General features: G+C 39.7%; 1 protein-coding gene across 1 annotated transcript; it reads right to left on the reverse strand.

The window, feature by feature from the left end:
- Positions 1–1,434: 1,434 nt before the first annotated feature.
- LOC100487262 lies at positions 1,435–14,175 on the reverse strand. Its single transcript, XM_002938807.5, has 6 exons — positions 13,710–14,175; positions 10,973–11,118; positions 9,124–9,239; positions 6,559–6,709; positions 5,379–5,492; positions 1,435–1,684 (listed from the first exon to the last, which is right to left on the reverse strand). The coding sequence occupies exons 1-6, from the start codon at positions 13,894–13,896 to the stop codon at positions 1,547–1,549; spliced, it is 852 nt and encodes a 283-aa protein (XP_002938853.3). The 5' UTR covers positions 13,897–14,175; the 3' UTR covers positions 1,435–1,546.
- Positions 14,176–17,000: the final 2,825 nt, after the last annotated feature.

The following is a 17,000-nucleotide window of genomic DNA, read 5'->3' on the forward strand; positions in this document are numbered from 1 at the left end:
TTTTTGCAGGATTACTTCACATCCTTATTCATCACCCTAAATATGACTTTAGACCACATGAAGATGCTGAATATGCATATACAAATTGGGTTCTGGTAAGGTACAGAAAAAACCCCAAGATTTTAGATTTGGTTCTTTCCTACTTAAAATAGACTAGTGGCTTCCTACTAAAAACCTATACAGGCACAATCTGCCCCCATTGATTGATCTTTGGTATATGAACTGGTGTATAATTTTAAGCCCCCTGACAAATCCTCCAGAGCTGCAAAGTTATATTAAAGTAACAGACTGGCCAGACAGAGAGACTGGATGCTGCTATGGTTTACATTTGTATAAAACACTGCACCAGGAGCCATACGCTGTATGGCCAGTTTGCTGTTTCCACTCTTTGCTGTACACCAGCAGATTTGGCGCATTGGGCAATTAGATTTTAAGAGAAGGGCCGATCCACAAACAGACTGATATTTATGGTACGAGTCTGCTATTTTTGTTTATATTTTCTGATATCCATAGTACATGGATATTGGTTGAGATCTTTAGCCCCCATACACATACCAAAAATTGCATGAAACAAATATTATTGGTACTTGTATATCCTTTGGAGCTGGGCCTGCATTAGCTTTAATAGAATATAAAGGTTGTTAGCTACTAGCAAATGGCTACTTACAGTATATCAATTTCCATTGCTGTTAATCACAATAAAAATCGCCAATAGGTTAACTGGCAAAAGGCAAATTTGGCCCTATTTAAAATCTTGGCAAAACTGTTAAACACCAGTTTCCAGTCTATCACTTACCTCATTACATATAAGCTGCTCTTGATGCCTCATAAAAAATAAGATGCTATGATACGTTTTCTATATACTGTATATGTCTGGGTCCTGTTATCCAGAATGCTTGGGACCAGGGGTTTTCCAGATAAAGGGGTTTCCCGTAATTTGAATAATCCTTTAAACATTAAATAAACCCAAGAGTATTACTTTGCTTTCAATAAGGCTTAATCATTTCTTAGTTGGGACCAAGTACAAGGTACTGTTTTAATATTCCAAAGAAAAATTGGAGCTTGCTGGATAACAGGTCTCCGCATTATTGATCTGGTACCTATATAAATAGATTTTTTTTTTACAATAACAAATGTGTATAGTTAAGGTCTCAGATTCACACACTAGGGTTGTTTTTATCAGTATGCTACCTATACATTTTGGAAGTGTAAGGGGAAACCCATGCAAACACATATAGAACATATAGTGACCAATAATGCTAACCACTGAGCCACTTCCACATATAATATATAAATGTGTCTTTGGCAAAATCCTTGCCAAATTTACTATGCTGGTAATTACTATGAGTGGTTAATATTTGCCTATTGTATATTTTGTATGGGGCTATAATTGGAGGGTGTGCCTATTCTAATATTACAGAACAGAAATAAGGGTCTATATTAACCACTAAAATTTATTGTAGAAAATATAAGTATCTGTGACAAAAGGTTTCTGGGCACTGCACAAACCAGGCCAGTTTGCATCCTAACGTATGGCTCGGAGCCATTAAACTAACAGGCTGTGGTTAAAGTTGTAGGCCACCGTCAGCCTTGCTTTTCCATTGGGCTGTGTCCAGTGCTGGAACAAAGACTGCAAGTGATGAGATGGGCTGAACCCACTTACATGGACCGACACAGAGGCAACCTGAAGAAAGAGAGAGAGCAATTGCAAAAAATTTAGGCAAATGATGTAGGACAGGCAGGGAGCTGGGGTGTAAACAGAATGATAACATAGCTAATTATTAGGGGATCCTGGGAGTTGTAGTGTCACTCAGGGCCCAAACTAGGGGTAGGTAGAGTACGTGCCTGCCTAGGGCGCAATCACTTGGGGGTGCACTTTAAAGGTGAGAGATTTTTTTTTTCTATTTTTTAAAACGGGTTTGCATGGCTTGGCCTTTAATAGTTTCAAACGTTAATAAACCGCCCACCCCAACCCCCCTTTGTGTGTGTTGTACTGTGTGAGCTGGGACCTTTGGAGTGCTCCCCACCCCTATCTTTGCAGCGCGTACCTTTATTAAACTGTCAACGTGTTGTGCTCCTGTAACACACTGGCCCTGCGGTGCATGTATTGTGTGCATACGTCAATGTCATAGAAATGGCCTGGGCGGCAGAGAGATCTGGCGCATTGGTGTGGATCGCACAGAATACAGAGCAGGAGAAAACCCAGGCTTATTTTCTGACGCTTGGTGCTGGCACAGGAACATATTTGGGGGTAATATCTTATCTGTTGCTGGCACAGGTACAGATTATTTGGGGGCAATATTATGGCTGCTCCTGGCACAGGTACAGGTTATTTGAGGGCAATATCATGGCTGCTGCTGGCACAGGTACAGATTATTTGGGGGCAATATCATGGCTGCTGCTGGCACAGGTACATTATTTGTGGGCAATATTATGGCTGCTGCTGGCACAGGTACAGATTATTTGGGGGCAATATTATGGCTGCTGCTGGCACAGGTACAGATTATTTGGGGGCAATATCATGGCTGCTGCTGGCACAGGTACAGATTATTTGGGGGCAATATGATGGCTTCTGCTGGTACAGGTACAGATTGGGGGCAATATTTTGGCTGCTGCTGGCACAGGTACAGAGTGGAGGTTTGGGGGCAATCGGAGGGATTGGCTGCTGCTGGCACATGTACAGATTGGGGGCAATATGATGGGTGATGGCCCAGGTACACGGGGACAATATGAAGGCTGCTGGCATGGCTACATGGACAGTCAGAAGGGTTGGATGATGGCAGATTGCACATTTATTAGTTTTTTCTGACTATATGGGCTGCGACTGGGCCTCTGGGTTGCGATGTGTGACTGCTGTGACTGGGGGCTGCTGTTTCATGTGTGCTGTATTTCATTTATATAAATTAAGTTTTGTTCATAAATGTGTTGTAAGATGAATGAAACTGTCTGTTTTAAATGCAAAAAAAAATAAATTAAACTGTATAATAGTGAGGTGGGAAATGGTACTGCAGGACAGGGGGCGGGGGTGGGGGGCTGATTGAAGCCTTTGCCTAGGGTGCCAAAATACCTTGGTCCAGCCCTGGTGTCACTGCAACTAAACAGTGAGAACCTGGTAGCCCTCTGTTGTAGATCTGTTGTAGAATACCATATATAGTAAAATAATAAATATTTTAACAGCAATGCAAACTGACATAAATAACAGAGGGTGATGTTAAAAATAGTTGGTCTGAACTGCAGGAGAGTATTGCTTATAAGCAGATTGATCTTAAGCATTTTGGCCACTAGAGGAAGCCACTAGTCTATTACAAAATGAATGCTCTAAAACAGGCATGTCACATTGGTATTTTGGGCTACATGTGACATGTGTGGCCCCTTCAGTCCTACTTTCAGGCCCCTAGTAATTTCTACACTGTTAAATGCGGGCCCCAAAGTTAAATAGTTTTATTTCATTTGTTTAAAGAGATGTATGTTATTTAGCACTATACTTATCAAAAACACAATAAGGAATCATATTTGAGAATCGTGCTTCAAATGAAGGGAATATCTTTAACCTAAAACTCAAACATGACAGTAAAAATTGAAATGCAGAGGCAGATTTATCAAGGATCGAACTAGGGAATCAAGCATTCTTCATGTTGTTAAAATTGTATTCAATTTGCAGCAGTTGGGCTTTTTTCAAGCAGTGGTTAAGAATCCAGACAAATCTCTTCCGTGCTTGCTCTAGTATGGAAAATAAATTGTTAAAAATAAAATACTTTATAGTATCGAGCAGTAACCATTGGTACCACTTGCTAAAAATTAAAGAGAGTGATGGATTAGTCCCATAGTCTATAATGAATGAAAGGAAGGAAGGCATAAAGAGGCTTTATTAACGCCTTCTTTAGTGTAGTGCTTTGTCTCAGGTATCCATGTGCACCCCCTCGAACAATGTTGTCAATCAAAATCAATTTGCCTTGTACACAGGCGTTATTGTTATTTTCAGTTTGCTCTATAGGGCCAGAAAATGTAGCCTATGGGTCCCCTTTTAATCTTAAACACGCAGAATCCTCAAACAGCCATTAAAATATTTAATACCTGTACCTTAAAGGGCAAGAAAATTCACTTGAGGGATGAATGTGATCCATCTGTCACTTCACTTGTTCATCCCTGGTGTGCAGTGACAGGTAGATCTCTCTTTTCTCTACCAATAATTTTACACTGCCTGAGAAAATGTGATGTGTGCCAAAGACCTAAGTTTATTCCCTGGGCCAAAGCTCCTCTGTGTAAATGAAATGCACCAGCCCTTGCACATGTGCAGTATTACTAACATTTTAAGATTATAGTACACTGCAAACTCACTTTAGGGCAGTTTTATTAAAGTGTGGAATTAGAGCTCCCAACAGTAAAATTAACCCACTTTCTATTGATTCATATGGGAGTCTTAGAAGGGTATTTATCACTTGGTGAACTCTTTCACCCTTTGATAAATACGCTTCTAAAAATCTTATATGAATGAATAAAAAGTGGGTGAATTTTTCTGTGGTAAGCTCTAATCGCCCTCTTCTGATAAGTCTGCCCCTAAGTCTGCACAGGAATGCCTGGGATGTATAGGTAAAAAAGTGGTGTGGCGCTACTTTAGAAATTCCCCAGGCCAGGGCATTGTTTATGCAGAGGAATTCTGGCATTGCAAATAAACTTAAAGTGGCCATACACAAGCTTATTTCGGCTGCCGATTCAGCAGTTTATCTGCCCATGTATGGGCACCCCCAATTGGCCAGATCTCGATAAGGCAGGTTGGATTTTCCCATCAGATCATGGACTGCATCAGCTCATTGATGTCCAACGGTGCCTATGTCCACCGTTTTAATTAGCCCAATATCGACCACCTTAGGTGGGAATATCGGGAGAAGATCCACTAGTTTGGTGACCTCACTAAATGAGGGTATTGCAATGTGTATGGCCACCATTAGTGATTAATTCACTGGGAGGTGCCTTACAGTGCCTTACTAGTGAATTCAACTTTCCTTGTGCTTAAAATTGAACTTTCTCCATGTTCTCTTTTTTCCAAACTTTTTTCTTGTGCAGACTGCAAAACAGTTCCCACTACCACTATGCAAGAAGTATAAATATTTTTATTGAATTCCCTGAAAACGTCTTTTTGTGTATTTCTTTGTTTTAAATTCCCTAACAAGAAAAATTGAGGGTCTTAACATAATGCACATAGACCATAACTCTTAATAAATGTAAAATACAAACTAGTTGTTTGTGCTATTGCTGTAAATTATTTATAGGCCAGTTTCGTTTCTGTATGTTTAATGAATTTGCTTTAGGCATGGGAATCTGGGGTCATGCTGTAATTTCCTGTGCAACTTTTGCAAAGCACTTCCCTATACTCTTACCTTCATTAGCTTCAGTTCTGGTTCCCTTCTGGCAACTGTGCTCACTTTCTGAGCCTGAATTTTTTCATTGATGGATGGAGAGGCGGCAAGTGACTTGACCTTTTGAGGGTTTGGCTGTAAGAAGTAAAATGTGATATATCTACTACATCTTGTCTATGTTTCTAGACAAAACAGCAAAATATACAATGCATAACCTACAAAATCTAGTCTTACATTGCTGTGCACTTTTTATATGTATTTGTCTGATTCATTGTTACACCACGGGAATTTCGGACTGCGAAAAGTATGTTTAAGAAAAGATCATATCAAATATGAAAATTTCGGATCGCATTGTGGTCATATGAAAATATGATGGTATGATCCGAAAGTTCAGAAATTTTTGTATCTGAATGATCATAAAAGGCGCAAAAAACTTTCTGACTTTGAACCTTCTGTGCATGTTTTTGGAAGCCAACCATAGGACTCAATGGCACTCTGCAGCTCTAAAGAAAGTCACAATATCAAAGCTTGAATGAATCCAAAACTTTCATACTCGTTGCCACAAATACATTTTTGTCACACAAATAGTCGCAAACTAAGAAAAAGTCATGGAAAATTTCATAGAAAATACGCACAGTTCCATTCGGAATAATTCAGGGGTCCCCAACCTTATTTGTACCAAGGACCAGTTGCTATGTGTAAAATGTTTCCACGGACCGGGGGGGGGAGGGGTGCGTGGTGCGAATTTCAGACACGGTCTTGCACAGTTTTCACGTGTTTATGTGCCCCTTTATGCGCGCGATGCGTTCATTTAGCCTTTGTGTGAATGTCGCGTTCCGTTGTGCCTCTGTGTGCGTGGCACGCTCATTTATAACTTTAGTTGCATGCCGCTTTGGGCTCCGTGGGAACACAGAGCAGTCCACGGCCCGGCGGTTGGGGACCCCTGGACTAATTCGTACTTTGATAAATGTGCCCCCATATGTGTGATGGAAAGTAGTATTAAAATGATGATGTCATATAAAACAGTTATGGAGCCTGTAAGAAGACCAGGAACCATAAAAACACTATCTTATCTTCAGTCCAGATGGCCCAGTTTACCGCTGTTTCCTCAAGGTGGGCACATCAGGGAAATATCAGCTTATCTGATTGACCAGCTTTAGCCACGAGACATCTTTAGATGGGATATTTATAAGTATCTTACCAAGCATCGTGCTGATTGTCCCTCCTGATTTTTTGGCTTGATATGAAGCATGGAGAGGTAGGAACTGTGAAGTCTGGATCCTTCCCACTTGTAACTGGGATCACTCTGTCTCCATCTACTACATGCTGTGCCCCAGAGCTGTTCTACTTGCCTGAGGGGCAATGTAACAGAAACATAATCATAATTCATAAGTGATCATTTTATGCACAAAAACAAAGTTTAATATTTATTTAATAAGTGTTAATTTTTTTTAATGAACAACTATTTTTGTTGGATGAGGAAATATATTTGATTTCAGCTTTTTTATAGGATTCTTTTTGTCCGTATAGCATTAGGATTAGGTAAGATCAGTGATAACTTTTTTTAAAGGGATAATTATAGAATATAAAAATAGAATAAAAATAAAAATTAAACCCTTGTGCTCAGTGTTGTTAAAGGTCCAGTCAAATGATATTTACTAGGGGTTGCGTGTGTTTTGCACCCCCTTTAAAAATAATTGATAACCTTAGACCTCCGGCCAACTACTGTCATTGATTTGTCATTTAAAATAAGCACTAAGAGCCTCACAACCCACCTTCTAAAGGAAAGTTATGGAAAATATAAAGGAAAGTAACTAAATAGAAAATGAAAAGTGTCTCTGTAGATATATTTCTCACCACCTTGGTTAATACAGGTATGCGATCGGAATAGGGTTGCCACCAGGCCAGTATTTCACCAATCTAGCCAGTGAAATACCACTCACGACCAGGGCCGGTATTACGAATTTACCAGCAATGTACTCTGATCTGCCCTCAATTTCCCCCCTTCTCCTTTCTATACTCACCAAATGCCCTTAATTCGACAATGATGATGCATCTCAGGAACCACTTACATTGTGACTCTGCCCCTGTGATGTCATGGTCCCCACCCATTTACATTACGATCTGCCCCCTAGTACCCACCCCCCTGCCCAGCCGGTATAGTACATAGACTTCATTTTAGGCATACATTACATTTTTGAAAACAATGTATTTTTCTTTGAAATAATAAAACAGTACCTTGCACTTAATGGTATCTATTCAGTTTAATGCTTATTTGATTTTTTAGTAGCCTTTAGATCCAACTTCTGGCAAAAACACCTTATCTGGATAACCCCTTGTCCCAAGTATTGTGGATAATATTTGCCATACCTATATATAACCTTTACTATTACATAGCTACCTTTGGTATGTCTTACTTAGGGTGACCAGATCATTTGACAATTCAGTGACATGTCTAAAAAATTAAGCTAGCAGGGCTGAACTGACTGCAGTTATTTTTACACACAGTCATGCTGTTCCTGGCATTGTCAAACTCCCTTCATTTTTTCGGAAACTGAAGTTTTCAGAAAGTTGGAGGGATATACGGTGGAGTGTCACAGCCCACACTTTCACTTTGCCTTGGGCAGGTCCTGGATGCAATATGTTCAGTGTCTGGGAATTATATAAAGTTTCCCATTAATAGAAATGCCTGGAACACTGTAAAAAGAGAGTTCTATTGTGTCAGTGGCATCCCAAATGTCAGGTGCTATGAAATAACGCATAAACATATTGCATGCTTTAAAATATTGCTTAAAATTATGTCATTGCACAAAAAGTAACGACAATAAAATTACTTCTTAATTCAGGCAAGTGTCCTTTTTGTGAATCGTTAATCATTAATTCACCAAATATAAGAAGGGATAATATTTTTAACACATGCTAAAAATGACACTCATTTTTTTCAGCCTTTAGTGAATCAGCCCCTATATGTTTATTTTACTCTTGATATGAATGTACAGATATTTGTCCTCTAAGTCATGTATCATAGAAATTGAACACATCTATCTTCCCTTCAAATACACCATCCCCTAAAAGAATTATGTACGAAGTGCACAATAGAAAGAAGAAATGTTAAACAAGAAGAGGGTAAGATGCATGGAATATGTATATTAAGGCCAGGCAGTGGCATAACCATATGTGGCTGGGCCCCCTCTCTTTGGAGGGGCCTGGCACATACATCTACTCCTACCTGGCCCCACCCTCCTGCCCCTGCGACCATGAGGTCTGCTTCCTCTATAAGCAGTGGACCCCAAACTTTTTTACTCATGAACCACATTTAAATGTAAAAAGAATTAGGGGGCAAAACAAGCATGAAAAATATACCCCGAGGGTGCCAAATAAGGGCTGTGATTGGTTATTTGGTAGCCTACAGGAGACTTTTTTGTCAGTACACCTGGTTTTTATGCAACCAAAGCTTGCTTCCAAGCCAGAAATTAAAAAATAACCTGCTTTAAAGCCACCTGGAGCAACAGCCAAGAGTTTGATAAGCAACATGTTGCTCCCAAGCAACTGGTTGGGGAGCACTTCTCTACAGTTACATCACTGAGGCCAGGACTGGCAATCCATAGATTCTGAAAATGCTAGAAAGGCTGCTGTAAGAGGCCATAGTCTCTGGGTCTACTTGAAATGTCAGGGCTTATTGCTGCATGTGGTGCATACAGAACTGTAATGGCAGGTTGTAAATACGCACAGGGGAATTTACACAGGTGCATACATGTAGTTTTACCTGTGTTGTGTATGGCTTTCCCCACTAGTATATAGCTCCAATGGTGTCACATCTTCTTCTACCACTGACTGTGAAAATGGTGGGAAGCAATTTTCAAAAATTCTTTGCAGGTTGCTCTGAAACCAAAGTTATAGAGATATATGGTAAAACAACAAACACAAAGTAGTAAAAAATACAGAAGCATAAAACTGTTGTAGCTCTTTAAGGCTAATATCCCACAGAGCGATTTAGTCACCTGCGATAGATCTTTGCTACGGCGGGCGACTAATTACTCCTAAATGCCTTTCCACTGGCAACAAAGGCAAGCGCTGGTGGAAAGGCCTATGCATCGCTTTGGTTTTCTTAAGTTGCCTGCAGGAGAAAACTTCACGTGACCGACGGCATTTTAGAGCAATTAGTCACACACGGTAGCAGAGATATATCACAGGTGACTAAATTGCTCCGCGGGACATAAGACTAAAGCTTTAGTGGATATTTATTAAATCTGTTTCACAATTAGTCTTTTTTCTTACAGGTTTTATACACAGAGATTTTTTTTTCAGCAGTAAACAACACACTTAATATGTGAATCACTAACAGATTTTACAACTCTCATGCTTTGAGTCACTTAATGAATTGACCTGGTCTGATGGCTTATTACAGCATGAGACATACAAAGTAACTTTTGCCCACTAAAAGACTATTTATACCCATACTACCCATGTATGTAGGTTCAAAAGTGAGGGGGGACTAAAAGTCTGTATTTTAGAGAAAAAATAGGGGAGATCACATACACAGCTTTTATCTCTGAGATCCTCCAAGGCCTGAACTAGGGAAGTGCAGGCACTATTGAGCCCTAAATATGTGCACCTTCTGCCTACCCCTAGTTCTGGCCCAGGTGCCCTCACCTGCCTCTGGATTTAGCCACAATTATCTGGCAGCTTCTCTTTACTAAAAAGAGAAGTTATGGTTAAAGTAGCATTAATAGAGGGTACTAGAAGGTTTGAAACATCAGCAGATTCTGAGATCAGATTCAGCCCTAAAAAATACGTAGAGTTATAAGCAAACCACATACAGATGGGCACTGAGTTATTATTTTTTGCAATTTATCCCATAAATCACTATAGAACTAATCAGCAGGTTGCATGGTAAAAACCTTAGGTACTCAGATTTTTATTTTGTAAAATTAGCTATTTTAGCCATAGTTCTTCTATTTAAGTGGCTCTGAACACTCAAATACCTCATAGCAAACATTTCGCTCCACAATTATAACAATATATTCCTTGTTCCAACAGACTCATATGCTTGATGCAGACATCGAAGATTTGGGTGACTTGTCAGATGCAATTTTGCCATACCCATAGAAGGACAAAAACACTGATCTCATTTGGCTGATTGCCAGAAAAGGCAGATCTCATTGAAACACACCCTTCTGCAACTCACCAGGAATCTGGGTCTCGGTGATACCGTTCTGTAGAGGATTATGGGAAGTGCATCAAATTAATTTATTTGAATATATGAATATGTAGGCATGCTAAATAAAGTTAGGCAGACAAGTCAACTGAAACAGGAAGAGGGGGGTACTATAGGGTAAAGGCTGTTGGACTGGCAGCAGCTGATGAAACTAAAGTGAAAGGTGGGATAATTCCAGAGATGGCAGAAGGAATGACTTCTACTATCATGGCAATAACTGGAACACCACAGGTTGTCTTATCTAGTATGTGGTGGCACTGTTACACATGGCTGAAATTATTGTCTACTATTGTCTGTTTCAACAAATCTGTATTGCTGTGGAGTATAGCATTACTTAAGCTACACAGATATTGAAGACATTTTTCTAGTGAATATAGGCATGTTATTCCAAACTTACTTTTTTTACAGAATGTTTTGTTGATCTTTCACATGGCCTTGTGCTGTCTTCACACCACCATGGTCCACTGTGTTCAGACATCTCTGTCAGCTCAGTAACCAATTGTGACTCATCAGTGTTAACATCTCTAAATGCAGTCCACCTGTCTTTAAATACAACAATATAAAATGAATACTACTCTTTTAAAATTACCAGTACTAATATATCTATATATATATATATATATGTAATTTATGGCTGAAATCTGCTCCTACACAATGAGGGCAATGAGTCCGTGGAATGCCCTCTTTAACTGTGTAAATAAATAGGTTTTATTATTTTCTCTTATAGGAGCATCTTACCTGGTATTACTTTTAAGTGTGTCATTGGAATAAAGAAATTAAGTATGAAACACTGCAAGTAATAATGAACAAATTAAATCCAACCATTACTCTGCACACGAGTGATTTTCTACTACATGGCCCTTTCTATGCTTCATGCCCATGTAATTTGCTTTTAACATCCTTGGATCAGTTTAAAAGAAAAATAGTGAATAATGTAAAATATAATGTGCAAGACCTAAGGTCAAGTTACAGGTTATGGAACTCCAAGGTAACTTCTAATATCCCCATATTTCACAACAAATGGTAGATTATTTGTTATAGTGCAATAAAATTTCAGTTAGTCATGTGACATAAATTACATTACCAAACACTGATTATATCACTAAAACCAAATGGGTTATATATAAGCATATTATTTATAGGATATTTATTGCTCATATGTATTATAAAAATCTACACAAAGTAGCTAGCTACTAACTCCAATGCATATCAGTTCCAGACAGCTAAACATAAAGGACAAACCAGATTCTCAAACAAATTTTTATATTACCATATTACTTCCCAAGTACCCCATTTATAATGCACAATTGCAGTTGCAACTTTTGGCGCAGTTGTTGCTAAAAGTTCTTGTGTCTAAAGATGCTCCTTGTAATTCTGAATATTTGCACTTGGTGCTGCTGGTTTCCCTAGTGCACCTATTGATGTAGGGGATCTTTTAGGTTGCAGTAGCTCCAGGGTTCATAGAGCAGACAGTGCCAAATTATGCAGCAACTTGCACCTAAAAATAATTGGAAGCAGACATCGAGCACCGGAAATGGTAACATCCGAACCGAAGAATTTTAGTGTAATTGAAACCCAAGTGGAATTACATTCATTTCAATGCATCAAAGCATCTGCATTAGGTGTAACACCACCCCACCGATGCAATTTTGCTGGAATTGTGGGGAATAAAAATGCTGCATAGTGGGTAAAAAACATGGTGGAGCAGTTGAAATTGCACTTCTTTCAGATTGAACTTGTGTGAACCCTGTATGCATGTTTATACATGCTTTTAGTTTTTCCCTCTATTCAGTTATTCTATAAGTCTAGAGATGAACAAAATTTTGGCAGGCATTGATTTGTGGTGAAACACTGTGTTTCGCCATTGAAATGTTTAGATGCCAAAAACATTCTTTATGCAAAAAACACGAAAAAAAAACCAACCACTGCAAAAAAAATACCCATTAACTTCAATGCTTTTTGCTAATATTTCTGGGGTTTCACAAATTTTTCAGCAATTCAGATTCACTCATCACTAATGAAATGCAATAAATAGATACAAAGATGCTAAAAATCTTATGTGTTATGATGTCGTGATTTTTAACAAAGCGATGCCTACATGTGATTCTTTAGGTGCAAGTGTCCTGGGTCTAATGAGGCAGGACATGGTAGAAACCCTGGAGCAACCTCCACCTTTAATGAATAGCGCTAATTTGTGCCTTTTTAACACAGGCGTAAATGCAGTTGAAGTCGTAATGAGCCTTTATACAACATATCTATTAATTTATCTGTTTATAAATGTACTCAGGATGAGCCAAAAATTCTTCAAAATTTGTAAATCTGCAAACCACCAAACACAACTGTGATCTCATCTCAAATGCAGACACTTTCGCTTTGTGAAAAAAACAAGATATATAATCCTTTGAAAATGTGATTGAGGCATGAGACCTGCTGTATTTATATTTGGAAACAATACTATGATTGTTTATGTGTGCAACTGTGTAAGTACTCCTGTACTCTCACAATGTACACAGGCAGGATGGCCATGTTTTTTTGTAAAATCCCTATTTTTATGCAAAGCAGTGTGATACACAGAGCAGCCTTGTGTACTGCAGAAAATCTAAATATAGCTGATAGCAATCTTGGGATTTCGAGATTGAAGAGGTACATCTGGTACAGGGTTACACTCAGCAATTTGTAAAATCAACAGCAGCTTATTAAAAATTGGAGTGAAGCTGGCCACCATGTAGTGTATTAAACAATCCTTGGCATAGATTTATGTTAGAATGGTCTATATAATTATATTTACTCATCAATATGGACACTTTTATGCCTGCATAACAGATGCACATTTATGCAAATGTTAATATGAAATCTTTGACATGAAATCATAAGTGTATTTGTATATACTCATTTACAAAAATGCATTTAGGCAGTCTAATACACACACAGCACTTAGATGAACACACAAAAAAATACAATATAGGGGCACATGAAATGTCAGAAGATTTTATGTATGATAAACATTTTATACACACAGGGCTCAATAGATGACATTAGTAGGTAATAATTCCATGAATTGTGTAAGGGATAGACATACAAAACTGTGTACAGAAACATACAGCATAATCATACATACGTTTGTTTGCTCTTACCGTCACAACATCCCTGTAGCCCACTCTCGCACCAACACTTCTCCATTTCTTTCCCTCTGCCCCATATCCCCTGAAATTCGCCCCATTGTTCTGGGGTCTCATCCTCTCTATTCTCCTTGGTTTGTATCTTCCTGGCTTTCTCTGTATCCCGTGACAGGGACACCTCCAAAGCAGTGACAGTCTCCATATCTACTATGGATTCTGGAGAACGTGTCTGAGCCTGCGTGGGAAATTTGTTGTAGCTTTTGGAGGGGTCTCTATTGATGCCAGTAAGCTCCTCATTCGTACAAGTTTAGCTTATATCTATAACAGTAGGCAATAGAGCTCAAACCGCATTCAGCACACTTCCCCCATCATTCTTTGTGCTAGCCCCCATCTCTCTGTTAGAGGATCTTGCTGCTCTGAGATCTCTCTCTCTCTCTCTCTGAGGATAAAAGATGTTTTCTTCTGTTCTTGTACAACCAGCACTGCCACCTAGCAACTCAGAAAATTAACATCATTATCTCCCAAGCAGCAGGAAATACATAATTCAGTGTTACGATATGTGTTTGTGAATATAACTAGCACTTACTATTAGTTCCTTAAATTTATATAATCTCCCCATCTGTCACAGCCCTAAAAGGCATTTACACTTAATGTATATTGTCAATCATCATAAACCTGGTGAATGCCCAGTCCTCACAAAACTTCTCCACTTGTAGATGCTTTGCTTTAGGGCAGTGGCAGACGGGGAGATTAGTCGCTCCACAACAAATCTTCGTTACAGTGGGCGACTAATCTCCCCACAATGCCTTCCCACTGGCAAGAATGTAAATTGGCGGTAGGATGGCATATACGCTGCTACGATTTCCCGAAGTCGCCTGAAGTTGCCTTGACAGCAAACTTCAGATGACTATGGGAAATTGTATCAATGCATATGCCACCCCACCGGGGAGATTAGTTGTCCGCTGTAACAAAGATTTGTTGTGGGACGACTAATCTCCCCATCTGCCACTGCCCTTAGGATGAAGACACACGAACGATTTATGCCACAAACCAAAGCTGCACAGGAAGGGACACTCACAAAAACAACACCTGCAAGTATTCCTACTTCTGACCTGGCAAATTTCTCCAGCAGTGACAGCGAGGAAGAGAGGCCTGGCTACATTATCAGCCCAGATTTGTCTGACATTGAGGGCACAGATAAAGATTATCAGCCAGAGGAAGCAAGTGAAGTGGAAAGTGAGGAACTCCCCCACCTCACCAAAACCAAGCAAGAAAAAAAAGCAGGAGAGCAGACTCAGAAATCTTAAATTTTCTGAATTTGAGAATGAGGCTGTAATTGAGAAGCTAGTCCCTGTGTACAACCGAATAATCAGCAAATGTACAGCAAAAACAGCTACAGCTGTTAAAAACAGAGCATGGAGCGACATACAGTGGCTTGCAAAAGTATTCGGCCCCCTTGAACTTTTCCACATTTTGTCACATTACAGCCACAAACATGAATCAATTTTATTGGAATTCCACGTGAAAGACCAATACAAAGTGGTGTACACGTGAGAAGTGGAGCAAAAATCATACATGATTCCAAACATTTTTTACAAATAAATAACTGCAAAGTGGGGTGTGCGTAATTATTCAGCTCCCTGAGTCAATACTTTGTAGAACCCCCTTTTGCTGCAATTACAGCTGCCAGTCTTTTAGGGTATGTCTCTACCAGCTTCGCACATCTACAGACTGAAATCCTTGCCCATTCTTCTTTGCAAAACAGCTCCAGCTCAGTCAGATTAGATGGACAGTGTTTGTGAACAGCAGTTTTCAGATCTTGCCACAGATTCTCGATTGGATTTAGATCTGGACTTTGACTGGGCCATTCTAACACATGGATATGTTTTGTTTTAAACCATTCCATTGTTGCCCTGGCTTTATGTTTAGGGTCGTTGTCCTGCTGGAAGGTGAACCTCCGCCCCAGTCTCAAGTCTTTTGCAGACTCCAAGACGTTTTCTTCCAAGATTGCCCTGTATTTGGCTCCATCCATCTTCCCATCAACTCTGACCAGCTTCCCTGTCCCTGCTGAAGAGAAGCACCCCCAGAGCATGATGCTGCCACCACCATATTTGACAGTGGGGATGGTGTGTTCAGAGTGATGTGCAGTGTTAGTTTTCCGCCACACATAGCGTTTTGCATTTTGGCCAAAAAGTTCCATTTTGGTCTCATCTGACCAGAGCACCTTCTTCCACATGTTTGCTGTGTCCCCCACATGGCTTGTGGCAAACTGCAAATGGGACTTCTTATGGTTTTCTGTTAACAATGGCTTTCTTCTTGCCACTCTTCCATAAAGGCCAACTTTGTGCAGTGCACGACTAATAGTTGTCCAATGGACAGATTCCCCCACCTGAGCTGTAGATCTCTGCAGCTCGTGCAGAGTCACCATGGGCCTCTTGGCTGCATTTCTGATCAGCACTCTCCTTGTTCGGCCTGTGAGTTTAGGTGGACGGCCTTGTCTTGGTAGGTTTACAGTTGTGCCATACTCCTTCCATTTCTGAATGATCGCTTGAACAGTGCTCCGTGGGATGTTCAAGGCTTTGGAAATCTTTTTGTAGCCTAAGCCTGCTTTCAATTTCTCAATAACTTTATCCCTGACCTGTCTGGTGTGTTCTTTGGACTTCATGGTGTTGTTGCTCCCAATATTCTCTTAGACAACCTCTGAGGCCGTCACAGAGCAGCTGTATTTGTACTGACATTAGATTATACACAGGTGCACTCTATTTAGTCATTAGCACTCATCAGGCAATGTCTATGGGCAACTGACTGCACTCAAACCAAAGGGTGCTGAATAATTACACACACCCCACTTTGCAGTTATTTATTTGTAAAAAATGTTTGGAATCATGTATGATTTTCGTTCCACTTCTCACATGTACACCACTTTGTATTGGTCTTTCATGTGGAATTCCAATAAAATGGATTCATGTTTGTGGTTATAATGTGACAAAATGTGGAAAAGTTAAAGAGGGCCGAATACTTTTGCAAGCCACTGTAGCTGACCATGTGAACAGTGTCGGGGTCAGTCTGAGGAGTGTGCAACATTGTAAAAAACTACATCAGGACATCAAAAGGGTCCTGAAGAATGTAAATATCTTACATTCATCTTTCTATTTTACACTTGCTCATCTGCTTTTCTCCTCAATCTGCTTTTCCTTTTGGCTTACTGTCTTTACTTCCTTTATTGGCTTCTTTCCGCCTATCTTTACTTGTATGTTGTGTATGTATGTACACACATACGTACATACGCACACCTATCATTATGTG

Source organism: Xenopus tropicalis, chromosome 8 (assembly GCF_000004195.4).
Source record: "Xenopus tropicalis strain Nigerian chromosome 8, UCB_Xtro_10.0, whole genome shotgun sequence".
Lineage (NCBI taxonomy): Eukaryota > Metazoa > Chordata > Amphibia > Anura > Pipidae > Xenopus > Xenopus tropicalis.

What these genes read in the sequence shown, in the direction of transcription:
- LOC100487262 (XM_002938807.5), bottom strand. Translation starts at nt 13,896, where the DNA reads ATGGAGACTGTCACTGCTTTGGAGGTGTCCCTGTCACGGGATACAGAG. An exon ending in GCTACAGGGATGTTGTGACG is followed by an intron (nt 11,119 to 13,709) that starts GTAAGAGCAAAC and finishes TTGTATTTAAAG; the next exon opens with ACAGGTGGACTGCATTTAGA. An exon ending in GAAAGCCATACACAACACAG is followed by an intron (nt 6,710 to 9,123) that starts GTAAAACTACAT and finishes ATTGCCCCTCAG; the next exon opens with GCAAGTAGAACAGCTCTGGG.